This window comes from Pelodiscus sinensis, chromosome 6 (genome assembly GCF_049634645.1).
Source record: "Pelodiscus sinensis isolate JC-2024 chromosome 6, ASM4963464v1, whole genome shotgun sequence".
NCBI classification, from domain to species: domain Eukaryota; kingdom Metazoa; phylum Chordata; order Testudines; family Trionychidae; genus Pelodiscus; species Pelodiscus sinensis.
This window is the reverse complement of record NC_134716.1, coordinates 44,028,038-44,041,155: the sequence shown is the minus strand read 5'-3', so window position 1 is coordinate 44,041,155 and position 13,118 is coordinate 44,028,038. Positions and strand designations below refer to the sequence as shown.

The 13,118-nt window shown below is 44.4% G+C and overlaps 1 protein-coding gene across 14 annotated transcripts in view; it reads left to right on the top strand.

Annotated features, from left to right (window-relative positions):
• CDC14B (cell division cycle 14B) overlaps positions 1-13,118 on the top strand; it is a 75,399-nt gene that overhangs the window by 40,803 nt on the left and 21,478 nt on the right. For 13 of the 14 annotated variants that reach the window (XM_075931845.1, XM_075931842.1, XM_075931837.1 and 10 more), the window contains 7 exons: positions 4,249-4,315; positions 6,781-6,843; positions 8,790-8,877; positions 9,197-9,427; positions 10,658-10,796; positions 10,957-11,110; positions 11,892-11,992. In XM_075931845.1, coding sequence (XP_075787960.1) covers positions 4,249-4,315; positions 6,781-6,843; positions 8,790-8,877; positions 9,197-9,427; positions 10,658-10,796; positions 10,957-11,110; positions 11,892-11,992 — 843 coding nt within the window. Of the gene's footprint in view, positions 1-4,248; positions 4,316-6,780; positions 6,844-8,789; positions 8,878-9,196; positions 9,428-10,657; positions 10,797-10,956; positions 11,111-11,891; positions 11,997-13,118 lie in introns of those variants that run through there. The other variant, XM_075931847.1, reaches the window with a different exon arrangement.

The window sequence follows — 13,118 nt, the reverse complement described above, 5'->3', positions numbered from 1 at the left end:
AAACGCTGTAGTTCTACTTGTTCTCTGCACACCAGATCAGACAGGGAGGGGATTTTTTCCCCCCTTGCCCATCCCTGCAGGAAGCTGTGCTGGCATTTAAGTCTTGCGGGGGCTGTAAGTCTGTAGTGCCACGCAGGCTCCCTGCTGTGGGGAGACTGAGGGGGCGTGGCTGAGCTGGGGCTCCAGAAGAACCATATTTGACTCCCTAGAGATTGTGAGCCATAGGTTGCCGACCCCTGGGCTTAAGGACACCATTCCTACCCATTCTGGCTAATAGCCATTGATGGACCTAATCTCCATGAATTTATCTAGCTCTTTTTTTGAACCCTGTTAGTCAGAGATCATTTGGGGAAAACGTGAATGAGGACCTGAGTTCTGGCAGCAGCACAGCTGTATTCAGCCTAGGAATGTTAGATGTCATGTAGCTACAACAATTTTTAGCATTTACATGGTTACTAAAATACTCCTGGAGGCGGGACCGGCAGCCAGTATGCTTCTGGCTCCTAGCCTGACTCCCTGGGACCCCCCCCCCCCCCCGCCACCCTGCGCTGCTGCTATTGTATCAGAGGCAGCAACATGGGGTGGCAGGTGGAACAGCAGAGCAGGGCTCCAGCAGCCCCCGTCTGTGGGGAATCTGAGCTGCCCCCATCCCCTGTGTGGGGATGCGGGAGAGGTGATGCTGGTAGAAAGCCAGCTTGAAAGCCAGTGCTTGGGGGAGCCAGCTTAAACCTTTTCTCCCCCTCCCTCCCACTTCTGTGGGAGGCAGCAAATGGGCAGGAAGCAACTCCGTGGAGCCAGCATGTGGGGAGAGCTGTCAAGCTGGTTTCCCCACGTGGCTCCTGCCTGCCTCCCTCCCTGAACTGCTGCTTCTGATAGAAAGGCAACAGCGTGGAGGGACAGGCGTCTCTACAGGAGCCAATACGCATTGGGAGCCAGCTTGAAAGCTGTCTTTCTGTGTGTGCTGGCTCCCACCTGCCCCCCCCCCCCCCCAGCCTCCCCACTTGCTGCCTTTCTGCCAGTGGCCGTATAGTCTCCTGCCTGCCCCCACAATGCTGCCTCCCACAGAGGCGGGGGTAGAGAGACAGGCAGATAGCATGCACGGGGAGCTGGCTTTGTCAGCTCCCTGTGGCCACTGATTCCCCCCTGCCCTCCCTCCAGTGCCTCGCTGCCTCTGATACAGAGTCAGCAAAGGGAGGGTTGTGTGTAGTTGTTTGGATTAACCATTAATCGTTTAAACGGCTATATGCTAACATCCCGAGTAAGCTTTTGAAATTAAGGTATAAAGTGAAATCCAGCCTCCCATTAAAGCAAACTAGAAAACTCTCACGGAGTGCAGTGGGACCAGGATTTTGCCTATGGCTTTCAAGCCTGATGCAGCAAGGACAAAGCCACTGAAGAGAACTGTGAATTGAGAGAGTGCTGTAGATTCTCTTTAGATTTCTGTCCACACTGACTATTCATTAACCAGTGTGAGAGGAATTTCTTTTTGCAATCAGACAATAGTTACTTGTGGTCATTTCTAATAGAGGAATTTGTATTGAAGTCTTAGAGAAATTCTCTGTATACTATTGTCAGTTTCCTGAGTTAGTTCCTTGTCCTTCTATTACTTCCCTTCCTCTTCTCCCTCCCCCTCAACTCATTAGAGGAGAGGGCATGCAGTAGATGCAGTTCTTGCTGAAATGCTTGCTTTTCTCATTTTTAGTTAGAACATTATAACAAAGTACCTTTTGTTATGTGTTTTTAAAAGCCTAAACCAGTACTACTTCACTGTAGTGCCTCCAGCAACTCTGTTGTTGGTGAGAGTAGTAGGTAATAAGTCTATAGCATACAATGAGGGATGGACTTGCCAACAGAGAGTGGTAAGGTGAAGAGAGATTTTAAATCAGTGACCCTCCAAATATGTAGTACCACAGTGCAGCATGAAGTTAGGATGTTACTACACGATTAGTCTATGAGGGAAGGAGCTGCCCCGCTGCAAGTTCTGCAGTTTAAACGTAGTAAGAGACAGGTGCTCAGGCAGTCCGGCTCCTACTACATTTAAACTGCAGAGCCTCAGCAGGGGTAGCTCCTGGATCCGGTGCAAGCCAGGACTGAGCCAGGCTTGCTCAGTCCCAGCTCATACTGGGTCCAGCAACCCCTGTCTGCAGGGGTTCCCAGCAGGTAACTCCACAAACAGGGGCTGTTCTGTGGCAGCAGCTCCTGTCTGCCGGGACGTGGGGAGGGGGGGGAGGGTCTATGCAGATAGAGGCTGCTGCAGGAGCAGGCTCCCCTGGCCCTCCTGCACTGCTGCCTCTGGTAGAGGCAGCAGCAGGTTGGGGAGGAAGTGGTACCACATAGACGGTGCTGGGGGGCGTGGTGGAATCTGCTTTTAAGCCAGTTCCCACAAGTACTGGTTCCTGCTCCTTTTCCCCCTACCCCCCTTTGCTACCTCTCATATAAAGGCAGCAAGGGGTGGGAGAAATGTGAATAGTCGACTCAGCTACTCTTTTACATCCATAGCATGAAGTAAACTATTTAAAGTATTTCTTTCCATGCTCTGGCAGAAATAGAGGAGAGAGGGGAGGAAGTGATAAATTGCCATTGACAATACCATTACTGGCTTCCTAAAATGTTTTTAAATCAGCTGTTATTACACTAGAACAGATAATCCTGATATTCAGAAACTTTATTTATTTTTTAATATAATAGGGATATCAAATCCCGCTTAATTGGTTAACTGCTTAAACAGTATGTTTAACCAGTTAAGTGAATAAAGGGGGTGGAACATGCTTCAGCCCCACTAGGGTAGAGTGGCCCCTTCCCTGCTGAACAGCTCCTGCCTGGGGCGTGTCCAGGGCTCTCTGCAGACAGGCTGCTCTGGACACTGGGGAACCCCATGCCTCCGGAGCACCCAGGCCCCTGGACGCCCTGCAGACAGGGACTGCTCTGGACAACCAAAGCAGCCCCTGTCTGTGGCAAACCCGCTTGGGCTGAAGCAGTCCCTTGACCATGACAGGTAGAGAGCTGCTTCAGCCCCCATCAATTAACCTGTTAACCAGTCAACCATTAACCTTTCACATCCCTAATAAGGAATTGGGTTTTTCCATCTTAGATAAGTTTTAAGTCCACAGTTTCTGCAGTATGAGTTGTCTTTGCCAATAACTGTCATAGTACAGTTGAACCTCTCTACTCCGGCACACTTGGAACCTGACTGATACTGAACCAGAGGATTTGATGAACTATATGAGGTCAGTATTGTCTAACAGCATTACCAAGACTTCCACTGTGTACTGGGCTCTTAAAAGACATTTAGGGGCAAGTTAGAGGTAAATAACAGCACAGAATACTTAGAACCAGGACTGTTAAATAAAAGTGGCTGAAATAAGCTTTAATGTTGGGTCATCTACAGTTATACCTATACTACAATTCTTTTTTCGAAAAAAGTACGCAAATTGCACTCTGCCTACACGGGGCCAAATTTAGGAAAAACCTATTTCAGAAGAGCCCTTATTCCGCATAACATGAGGAATACAGGGCTTTCAAAAGAGCGTGTCTACTTTTCTGAAAAACATTTAGGGTATATCTAGACTACATGCCTCTGTTGCCAAAGGCATGTAGATTAGGCTACCAGACATAGGAAAATGAAGCGGCGATTTAAATAATCACCACTTAATTTAAATTTACATGGCTGCCGCGCTGAGCCGACAAACAGCTGATCCGCTGTTTGTCAGCTCAGTGCGATAGTCTGGACGCGCGGGTGTCGACATCAAAGGTATTTGTTGACCACCCAGGTATACCTCATCCCAGGACTATCAGCTGTTTGTTGGCTCAGCGCGGCAGCCATGTAAATTTAAATGAAGCAGCGATTATTTAAATCGCCGCTTCATTTTCCTATGTCTGGTAGCAGAGGCATGTAGTCGAGACGTACCCTTAGGAAGAGCAGATGCATTCCCTGGATGCGGCACAGATTTTCTGGGATACTGTGTCCCAGAAAAACTCCGTAGTGTAGACATAGCCTCAGTGTGTTAACATAAGATAGTAAAGCAATTGAAAATAAGATCAAACTTAAATCAATAAACCTCAAGATTGAAAACAGTGAAGTATTTTGAAGTAACTAATCAACTCTCTTTACTGCTAGCTCTTGAGAAATAACATTTTGATATTTAGTTTTGGGTATGCAGGAGGGAGCTCGTGCAGTTTGGCTTATGAAACCAGAAATGCTATCAGCTATCAAAATTGATTTTGTGTGTGTGTGTGTGTGTGTTACAGGGATGCTTCATTTGGTACTTGCAATTTTCATCTAACATTGCTAGACTGCTTTCACGCAATAAATAAGGTAAGTAAAATTATTTTTAGTGTTTGTCTGCTAATTACTTAAAGCTAAAATTAGCTCAAGAACCTAATGGCCTAATTATTAGACCTTCACCACAGCAACGTATTGCCTAATCTATACATCCTATATAGTTATTGAGCTCATGTGACTCATATCAGTGAGAATGTTCTTCCCTGGATGGGAATTATCTAGAAAACAATCTTAGCAGGAGCCATGGAGTCAGATAGGTAAAATTGTTCAGCCAGTCATTTTCTCCAACATCCCAATATTAATGTAGTAATTGGTCAGTTGGAGGGCTATTTGGTCCAACATAACTGATCTTCCAAACAGTCCAAAGGTAAGTATTATAAAGGAGCTGTGTGTAATTTAATGACGACTGTAGGAGGGAGCCTACATTATTTAGTGGCCTCATTTCAGTACAGGCAGTCCCCGACTTACGCGGATCCGACTTATGTCGGATCCGCACTTACGAACGGAGCTTTCTCGCCCCGGAAGTCGGGGCGAGAAAGCCCCGTTCGTAAGCTGCTCCGGTGCCCCTGGTCTGCTGGAGACCGTCTCCAGCAGACCAGGGGCACCGGGCGGGTTCCCGCGCTTCTGAGGCTTTGCCAGAGCAAAGCCTCAGAAGCGCGGGAACCGCTGCTGCTGCCCCTTGAGACCCGGTGCCTGTGGTCTGCTGGGGACCGTCCCCAGCAGACCACAGGCACCCGGACTGAAGCCGCAGCCGCGGGGGGTCCCGCGCCTCTGAGGCTTTGCCAGAGCAAAGCCTCAGAGGCGCGGGGAACCGCCGCTGCTGCCGCTCCAGTCTGGGTGCCTGTGGTCTGCTGGGGACGGTCCCCAGCAGACCACAGGCACCCGGACTGAAGCCGCAGCCGCGGGGGGTCCCGCGCCTCTGAGGCTTTGCCAGAGCAAAGCCTCAGAGGCGCGGGGAACCGCCGCTGCTGCCGCTTCAGAAGCGGCTTCAGAAGCGGCAGCAGCGGCGGTTCCCCGCGCCTCTGAGGCTTTGCTCTGGCAAAGCCTCAGAGGCGCGGGACCCCCCTGCGGCTGCGGCTTCAGTCCGGGTGCCTGTGGTCTGCTGGGGGCCGTCCCCAGCAGACCACAGGCACCCAGACTGAAGCCGCAGCCGTGGCGGGGTCCCTCGCCTCTGAGGCTTTGCCAGAGCAAAGCCTCAGAGGCGCGGCACCCCGCTGCCGCTGCGGCTCTGCTCCCCGTGTCCCTGGTCTGCTGGGGGGGGGCGCAGCTAGTGTGCTCCCCGTCCCCCCCAGCAGACCAGGCTTTTGTTTTGGACTCTGGGGCAGAGCAGCTGGGGCGCTGCCGATTGGTCCTGCAGCGCCCGTGGGCACTACTGGACCAACCCGGCAGCACCCCAGCTGCTCTGCCCCAGGTCCTGATTCAGCCGCTGCTGGTCAGTTTCAGCAGCGGCTGAATCAGGACGTCTGGGGCAGAGCAGAAGGGGTGCTGCTGGGTTGGTCCAGTAGCACCCCAGCTGCTCTGCCCCAGGCGTCCCCAAGTCAGCTTCTGCTGAAACTGACCAGCGCTGACTACAGGAAGCCCGAGGCAGAGTTGCTCTGCCCCGGGCTTCCTGGAATCAGCTGCTGATCAGTTTCAGCAGCAGCTGACTTGGGGACGCCTGGGGTTCTTAAGTTGATTCTGTATGTAAATCAGAACTGGTGGTCAGTTTCAGCAGTGTCTGAATCTGGACGCCAGTTCCGACTTACATACAGATTCAACTTAAGAACAAACCTACAGTCCCTATCTTGTACGTAACCCGGGGACTGCCTGTATTTGCAAGACAAAATACCTGCATCAGAGAGCTGGTTGCCAGACCCCTTCATTCCTTCCTGCACCACTAATTCAGTCATCCAAAGTTTTACTGAAATTCTGAATATATCTACAATTGAGATGGGACAGCACGGGGAGAAGTAGTTGTGGCAGCAATTCTCAGAATCTTGGTTAACTGACTCAAGCTTGTGGCGTGGGGTTAATAAGAGCAGTAGGTATTCTGGCTTGGATTCTGAAACCCATCAGAGGGGTTTGATCTCAGGGCGCAGGGTCCAGCATGAGTGGCAATATCTGCATTGTTCTTTAGTATTGTAGAGCAAGCTTGGTGAGCCTGAATTAGTTAATCAGAGTTCTAAGACTTGTTGCCATGAATGCTTCTGTAGTTGGATTCTGGTTTTATTTTTAAGTGAAAGTAGACGGGTGGGCTTACTTATTTATCTTTCTTGTATTGATATATGTTTACATTGCTACAGGAATGGAGGGGTTGGTTCTGGACCAAGACTGAATACTAGATGATTTTTCACAAGTGTTAAAATGTTTGACTTAAATTGTATTCAGTCCAATTAGTGGGGTTATTAAGCAGAGGAAATATTACTTTGGCACAGTGGTGAAAAATAGATATGTAAGTGGTATGCAGAAATTTTAAATGGTGATATATTCTTTGTTAAAAGTTGTATTGTGGATTTTAGGCTTTGCAATACGGCTTCATGGATTTCAGTGCTTTTGATGTAGCTGAATATGAGCATTATGAGGTAAGTGAGTGGCCTAGGAGATGAACACTGAACTGGGGCTTAGAAAACTTCCTGTCCTGCTGGGTTACCTGGGGCAAGTTATTTCCCTTCTTTGTGCTTTAGTTTCCCCATCTTTAAAATAGCAACAGTTATATTGATGTTCTTTGAGATGCTAAAGGGTGTTAAGATGAAATACAAGCACTAGATGCTGTTAGTTAGTCTTACTGTAAATGCTAAGACAGCTGTTTTGTGATACACACTGTTGCTTTTGTAGCTGTCAGTTCCATTTTTACTTTTAAGAGCTGTTACCTTACATCTTTATTTAACAATCTAAGAGAGCTCATTTAAGTTTAAACATAGTGAAGTTCAAAGGCTGCATTTACGATTGTAGTCTGAAGAGATGAAAGAACATAGGAAGTAAAGTGGGGTTGAGGTGTCTGGAAAGAGATCGTTGAAGATCTCCCCCTCCCCCCATCTGATTTTAACCCATTCCAATGGAACTTTTCATAGGCAGATTCTGCTCATTATTAGTTAATGAGCAACTTGAACAAATTCAAGGATAGCTAATCTCTAGCACCAGTTGGTATCAATTTTAAAGAAAATTAAGGGGAAAATACAGAGTGATGGTACAAGTGCACTAGGGATATAAGAGTTTAACCAGCTAACTGATAAGAGAATGCTTATCTGTTATCCGCATCAATTAAATTCTTCATGGGGCTGCTGACAGCTCCAACAGTCCCATGGGACCGGGAATGCTGGCATCCCCAGTGAACCAGCAGGTCTGGGGGTGGTTAACTGTGTAACTGATACACTTTTTTATTGGTTATATGGTTAATATTTTTATGTGTTTGTTACATCCCTAAAGTGCTTTACCATTATCGTTTTTAAAAAGTAACCACATTGGGAATTCCAGCTCCATGAAGTTCACCTCAATTTATGGGAAATTCCTTGTATGTAATTGTACAACTAAACTAGTACAACACTTGGATAAATATATTCTCTTAGATGCTAAGCTGCTTTGCTTTTATCTAGAAAACACTCAGGACTTGTTGGAGTTGCATGAAGTAATTACTAGTATATAGGTTGAACATCTCTAAACAGGAACTCTAGTACGGCAACATCCATGGTCTGGCAGAGGGTCCTGGTTGAGGGCCAGAGGCAGGAGCCATGTGGGGACTGGGAACTCAGCCAGGCTGGCTGCAGGGGGCTCAGTGGCTGGGAGCCCGTCTTAGCCAGCATCAGGGCAGCTAGAATGTTAGCAGGTTGTGTCTGCCATGGTGGGGCCGGAAGCCCTGGTGGCAGGGTCAGTACTGCTGCAGTAGGGCTGATGGGGCTGGAAGCCTTGCAATTGAACAGTAGTCTACCGTGGGCTGGCGGGGCCGGTACTGCCCCGGCGGCGGGACCGTGGGCTGGCGGGGCCGGTACTGCCCCGGCGGCGGGACCGTGGGCTGGCGGGGCCGGTACTGCCCCGGCGGCGGGACCGTGGGCTGGCGGGGCCGGTACTGCCCCGGCGGCGGGACCGTGGGCTGCCATGGCAGGGCAGCGAGGCGGGTAGAAAGTGGGGAGGAGGCCAGGACTGAAGTGCAACCAGGCTGATGGCGAGTGGGGGGAGGGGGAGCAGAAATGACCTCCACTGATCGAGCAAAATCATTCTGTTGGGACCACTAAGGTCCCAAGAGTTCTGGACCAGGGAGACCAAACCTGTAGTAGATAAAGGTGAGCTAAAAGGGATAATTCACAAAAGATTTTTTTTTAAATCCAAATGTGGCTCTATTTGCAGGGAATTAATTACATAAAGTTTGTTTTAGAAAGGAAAAAAAAATAGGAGAGGTTGAGAGCCTTTGGCATTTTATTGACAAAGCTATGGGCAGACTGGAGATGTGCTTATACTGGCAAGGCTTGCATTTGGCTTTGCAATTTGGAGCAAACATAGAGATAATTGTAAATTATCCATTTTCTCTTGACAGAAAGCAGAAAATGGAGATTTTAACTGGATAATACCAAACAAATTCATTGCCTTCAGTGGACCTCATTCAAGAAGTAAAACGGAAAATGGTATGGTTTGAGTACACAAACTTATACCCTGCTATTGTATATTTTATTGATAAATTTGCTATTACTCAACAATCATATTTTAAAAACTGTTCCTCCCGTGGTATGTTATTCTTGGCTTTTTGAAACCGGGGATTAGAGGCAGGAAATAGAAATGTCTGGCAATAGAAAAGCCCAATATTTTGTTTAGTTGTATTTGAATTGGACTTTAAAAATTGACTAAAAATGGATTTAAAAAAAATCAATTGTATGGGGGGGAGGGTTTTTTTTTTTCATTTGGATGTGCAATTTTAATGACTAGTCTCTTTGTTTCTGCTTATAGGTTATCCCCACCATGCTCCTGAGGCCTATTTCCCATATTTCAGAAGACATAAGGTTACTACCATAATACGTCTTAACAAAAAAATGTATGATGCCAAACGATTCGCAGATGCTGGTTTTGAACATCATGATCTCTTCTTTGCTGATGGAAGCATACCTAATGATACTATCGTAAAAACATTCCTAAATATTTGTGAAAATGCTGAGGGTGTAATAGCAGTTCATTGCAAAGGTATGTTATATGCACAATTCATATTATAAAGTGGAGTTGAGAGTTGGTAGCAAACCTTTACTTGGTTAAAATTACATGACATTTTGCCTTATAAGTTCTTATTTCCGATTGATTGCAAGTTAGCCAAACAGTAACCCCATTTTGACTAATGTTTTTGGTGCTTGTTTTTTCTACTTAAGCTGATCTTTTTTTTCCAGTGGCTTGTGAGATTTGCAAGCCTATTTTTCCCTAGTGTTGATGTTAATGCTTCTTTTTCTCTCTTCAGAGACCTTTAGCATCTTCATGCTTTTCACCAGAAACTATAAATATGATTGTTAGTTGTGAGAGCCATGGAGATAGCTGCTTTTATTTTCTTTTAAGCATTGATTTCGTCCAACAAAAATATAAAAAATAAAGTCTAATTCTCCTCAGCCTATTTATATCAGTGCTGTACGATTTACCTTGTCCTCTAGTAGCATTTAGGTAGAATTGAAGATATTAGTAAATTACTAAAGAGCGTAGGACTTCAATACCAATCTCTCCCCCATCCAACAGTTGTGATCAGTCCAGCCACTTAATCTGGAGCTAGTTTCAATCCCTTCCCTTATGCCTGGGAAGGTAATTTGGGAGAGGACTGTGGACAGAGCATTTTCTCTGAAGGGTTCTCTTGCAATCTGTTTCCCAGAGGCTTGGATTTGTTTATCTTCAAGAGTACTGCAAAGGCCCCCTCTTTTTCCCCCCTGAGATCTTGATAAGGGGGTGGGTTGAAGGTTATATTGGTGGAATGGTTAGTAGTTACCATATTTTAGGGCACTTTTCAAATTCATGTATTGTATTCTTTGTTGAGCATTTACCTTTATATTCATATGCAAATTGCATTTGTATTTATTTATGCATAATGCTACAGATGTCTCTCTTTGTAATTTGTTCATGTACATAAAAAGCAGCGGGCTTTGAAAGGCTTGATTCCAAAAGCATGTTGGATTTACTGAAAAGTCACTCTCTACACCTAAGCTGTGTAATACTTTTTATTTAAACAATAAGTTGTGTTACAAATATTAGAACACTGTTTTTGAAAACATTGTTCCCCATGTAAGCTGGGCAGCAATAGTTTTAGTAATATGTGCAATTAAGTATTTGTCAGTCATAGGAGCAAAGCAAGTGATTTAGTTTTTTTTAAATTTTAGTTGAAAGTATAAATTCTAGGTAAAAACATGTAAAAGAAGCCTGCCTCTCTTGTATCTTACACAGCTGGTCTTGGCCGAACTGGCACACTTATAGCCTGTTATATTATGAAGCATTACAGGATGACAGCTGCTGAAACCATTGCCTGGATTAGAATCAGTAGACCTGGCTCAATAATTGGACCACAGCAGCACTTCCTAGTAGAGTAAGTGGACTGTTACTGTGCTGCAATGTATGATTAGGAAACTAATTAAAAACTGTATTTTAATAGAAAAAATAAAAATTAATTCATTTAAAAACAGACCAAGCAACACTGTAAATTCCTACAGAGTTGTAACATGGTAATTTTTTCCATTCCATAAAAGGAAACAGACAGAGCTTTGGACAGAAGGAGATATTTTCCGTGCAAAGTTAAGGGGAAATCGCAAAATTGCTGTTACAAAAATCCTCACAGGAGTAGATGATATTTCAATTAATGATGCAAAAAACCGGAGAGCCAGCAGAAAAGACACTGAACTGGTAATCGTCCGAATGTTCTGCTGTTGTAAATGTTCTGACTGCTGTTGAGGATCACGTAGGACATGGACAAAGCTGTGGGTTCAATAAAGCTCAAAATGTCAGATACTTTTTGTATGTTTTGCTATGTTATTTTTTAGTTTAAAAAAAAAGGGAGCAAAAAGGTATGAAGAACAAGTGTGAGAGATGGAAGTGTGCTGTGCAATTGAGTTGACATATGAGCATTTTCTATTTAAACTCTTTCATTCAGTAGGTAAATATTAGAACATGCAAGTCAAGGTTTTGAAGTTCACAAGCAGAAGTATCCTTCTATTTCAAATGTGCTTTCTTAAGTTTCTGAAATGCCTTTTTCTACCATGACAACTGACTTTTATAACATTGTCTGATACCTTTTTTTAGCCAATGGCATCCAGTGTAAAATGAGATGTGGTCTTTAAAAGCCAACTATAAGAAAAGACAGAAATTTAAATACCAAGAAGGACTAGAAACCAGAACAATGCTATATCTAAGCAACAATGTTGAAAATATTTCTAATATTTCAAAGTCAAGTAGTATACTGATTGAATAGCTCATGTGTTGCTACATATAAATATGCAAAGCATTAACTAAGAATCAGGGAAGATATAAAGCACATTTACTGTATAGATAGTTTATACTTGCATACTTCATTCTTGTAGAAGTTAGAGCGTGTGTGTGTTTATATACTTGATTATTTTAAAAACAAAACTTCAAAATTAATGGCAAACCTTAAAATCCTTGTCTTATCATATGTTTACTTATCCAGTACAGTGATGAAGATGATGCGAACTGTATAACACAAGGTGATAAGCTTCGTGCCCTGAAAAGTAAAAGGCAGACAAAGACTGCAGCCATAGTTCCACTAACGTAAGTCAACTTTTTGTGCGTTTTAATACCAAAAGACGTGGAGAAGTGTCTTCCATTTGCCCATTCTATAGGTTCATTGGAAAGACTGTGTTCACATGGATTAAAAGAAGCATGGATTCACTAATTCACTTTAGGCTTCATGGCTGGTTCTTTGTTTTAATTTTAAAAAATTGTTGGCTAAAGAATGTTGTTCAACTTTCAGGTTTTTCTTGTTCTCTTGTCTGTGTCCTTTGTCACCAGAAACACCTAATGTCCGTATATGCCTCGTGCCTACTAGCCTTGTGTATCTGAATGCTCTTCAGAGCTCAGTCTATTAGACCACAAGTACTTCCTTGAACTCAGTATTATGGTATCTAAAAAAAAAATTAGGTTATTCTCTGTAAGGTGTAAGCTTGATCAACTGATTCAACTTGTGTGGTTAATTTATTAAATAAGTATAAAAAATGTAGAAGTTGAAACTATTTTAAATGTATTTTACTTTTAAATTCCTATTGAACTCCTCTTTCTGGGAGACGGTCACTCCCTAGATGCTGCTATCTTTATAAGAACTGCTGACCATTTCCCGTGAGCAGTTCTGTCAAGTCAAGGAGGAGCTAAACTACAGTAGAACTCACTGGGTAAATTCTAAAGGGAATGTATGGTAATCCCCAAATAATCCCAAACTACTGGTTACAGGCCAGGAGAAGGGCATTGCCCAAGGACTACTTTAGTACTCTCAGTGGATAGTGAAACATCAGCTGCAAGGGAAGCGACATATGCACCTTAGGTCTTAGCAACCTTTGCTGCCAGTCATACAATAGGTAAATCTTCTGGTGCCTTAATGTGTGTATATATAGTGAGAGAGAAATACAAGGAACCCTTTGGTCTTTTATCAAAGCTAGAGAGGATGACCAGGACTGTTACGATCTACTTTATAATTACCTGTTAGCTTTCACAGCCACCATGCCTCCTGAATCAAAGAATAAAGGAAATTTAATGTCTACATTAAGATATTATAATGTCTATCCTGGGAGCTACTCTCTGAGGCTTATAGCCAGCTGGGTTTTTTGTTTGTTTTTAACACTTAGAGCCTGCCTTTCTTCTGTTTCATGTCACTGTGCTGTTGCTAGTCAGACAAAAAATTCTA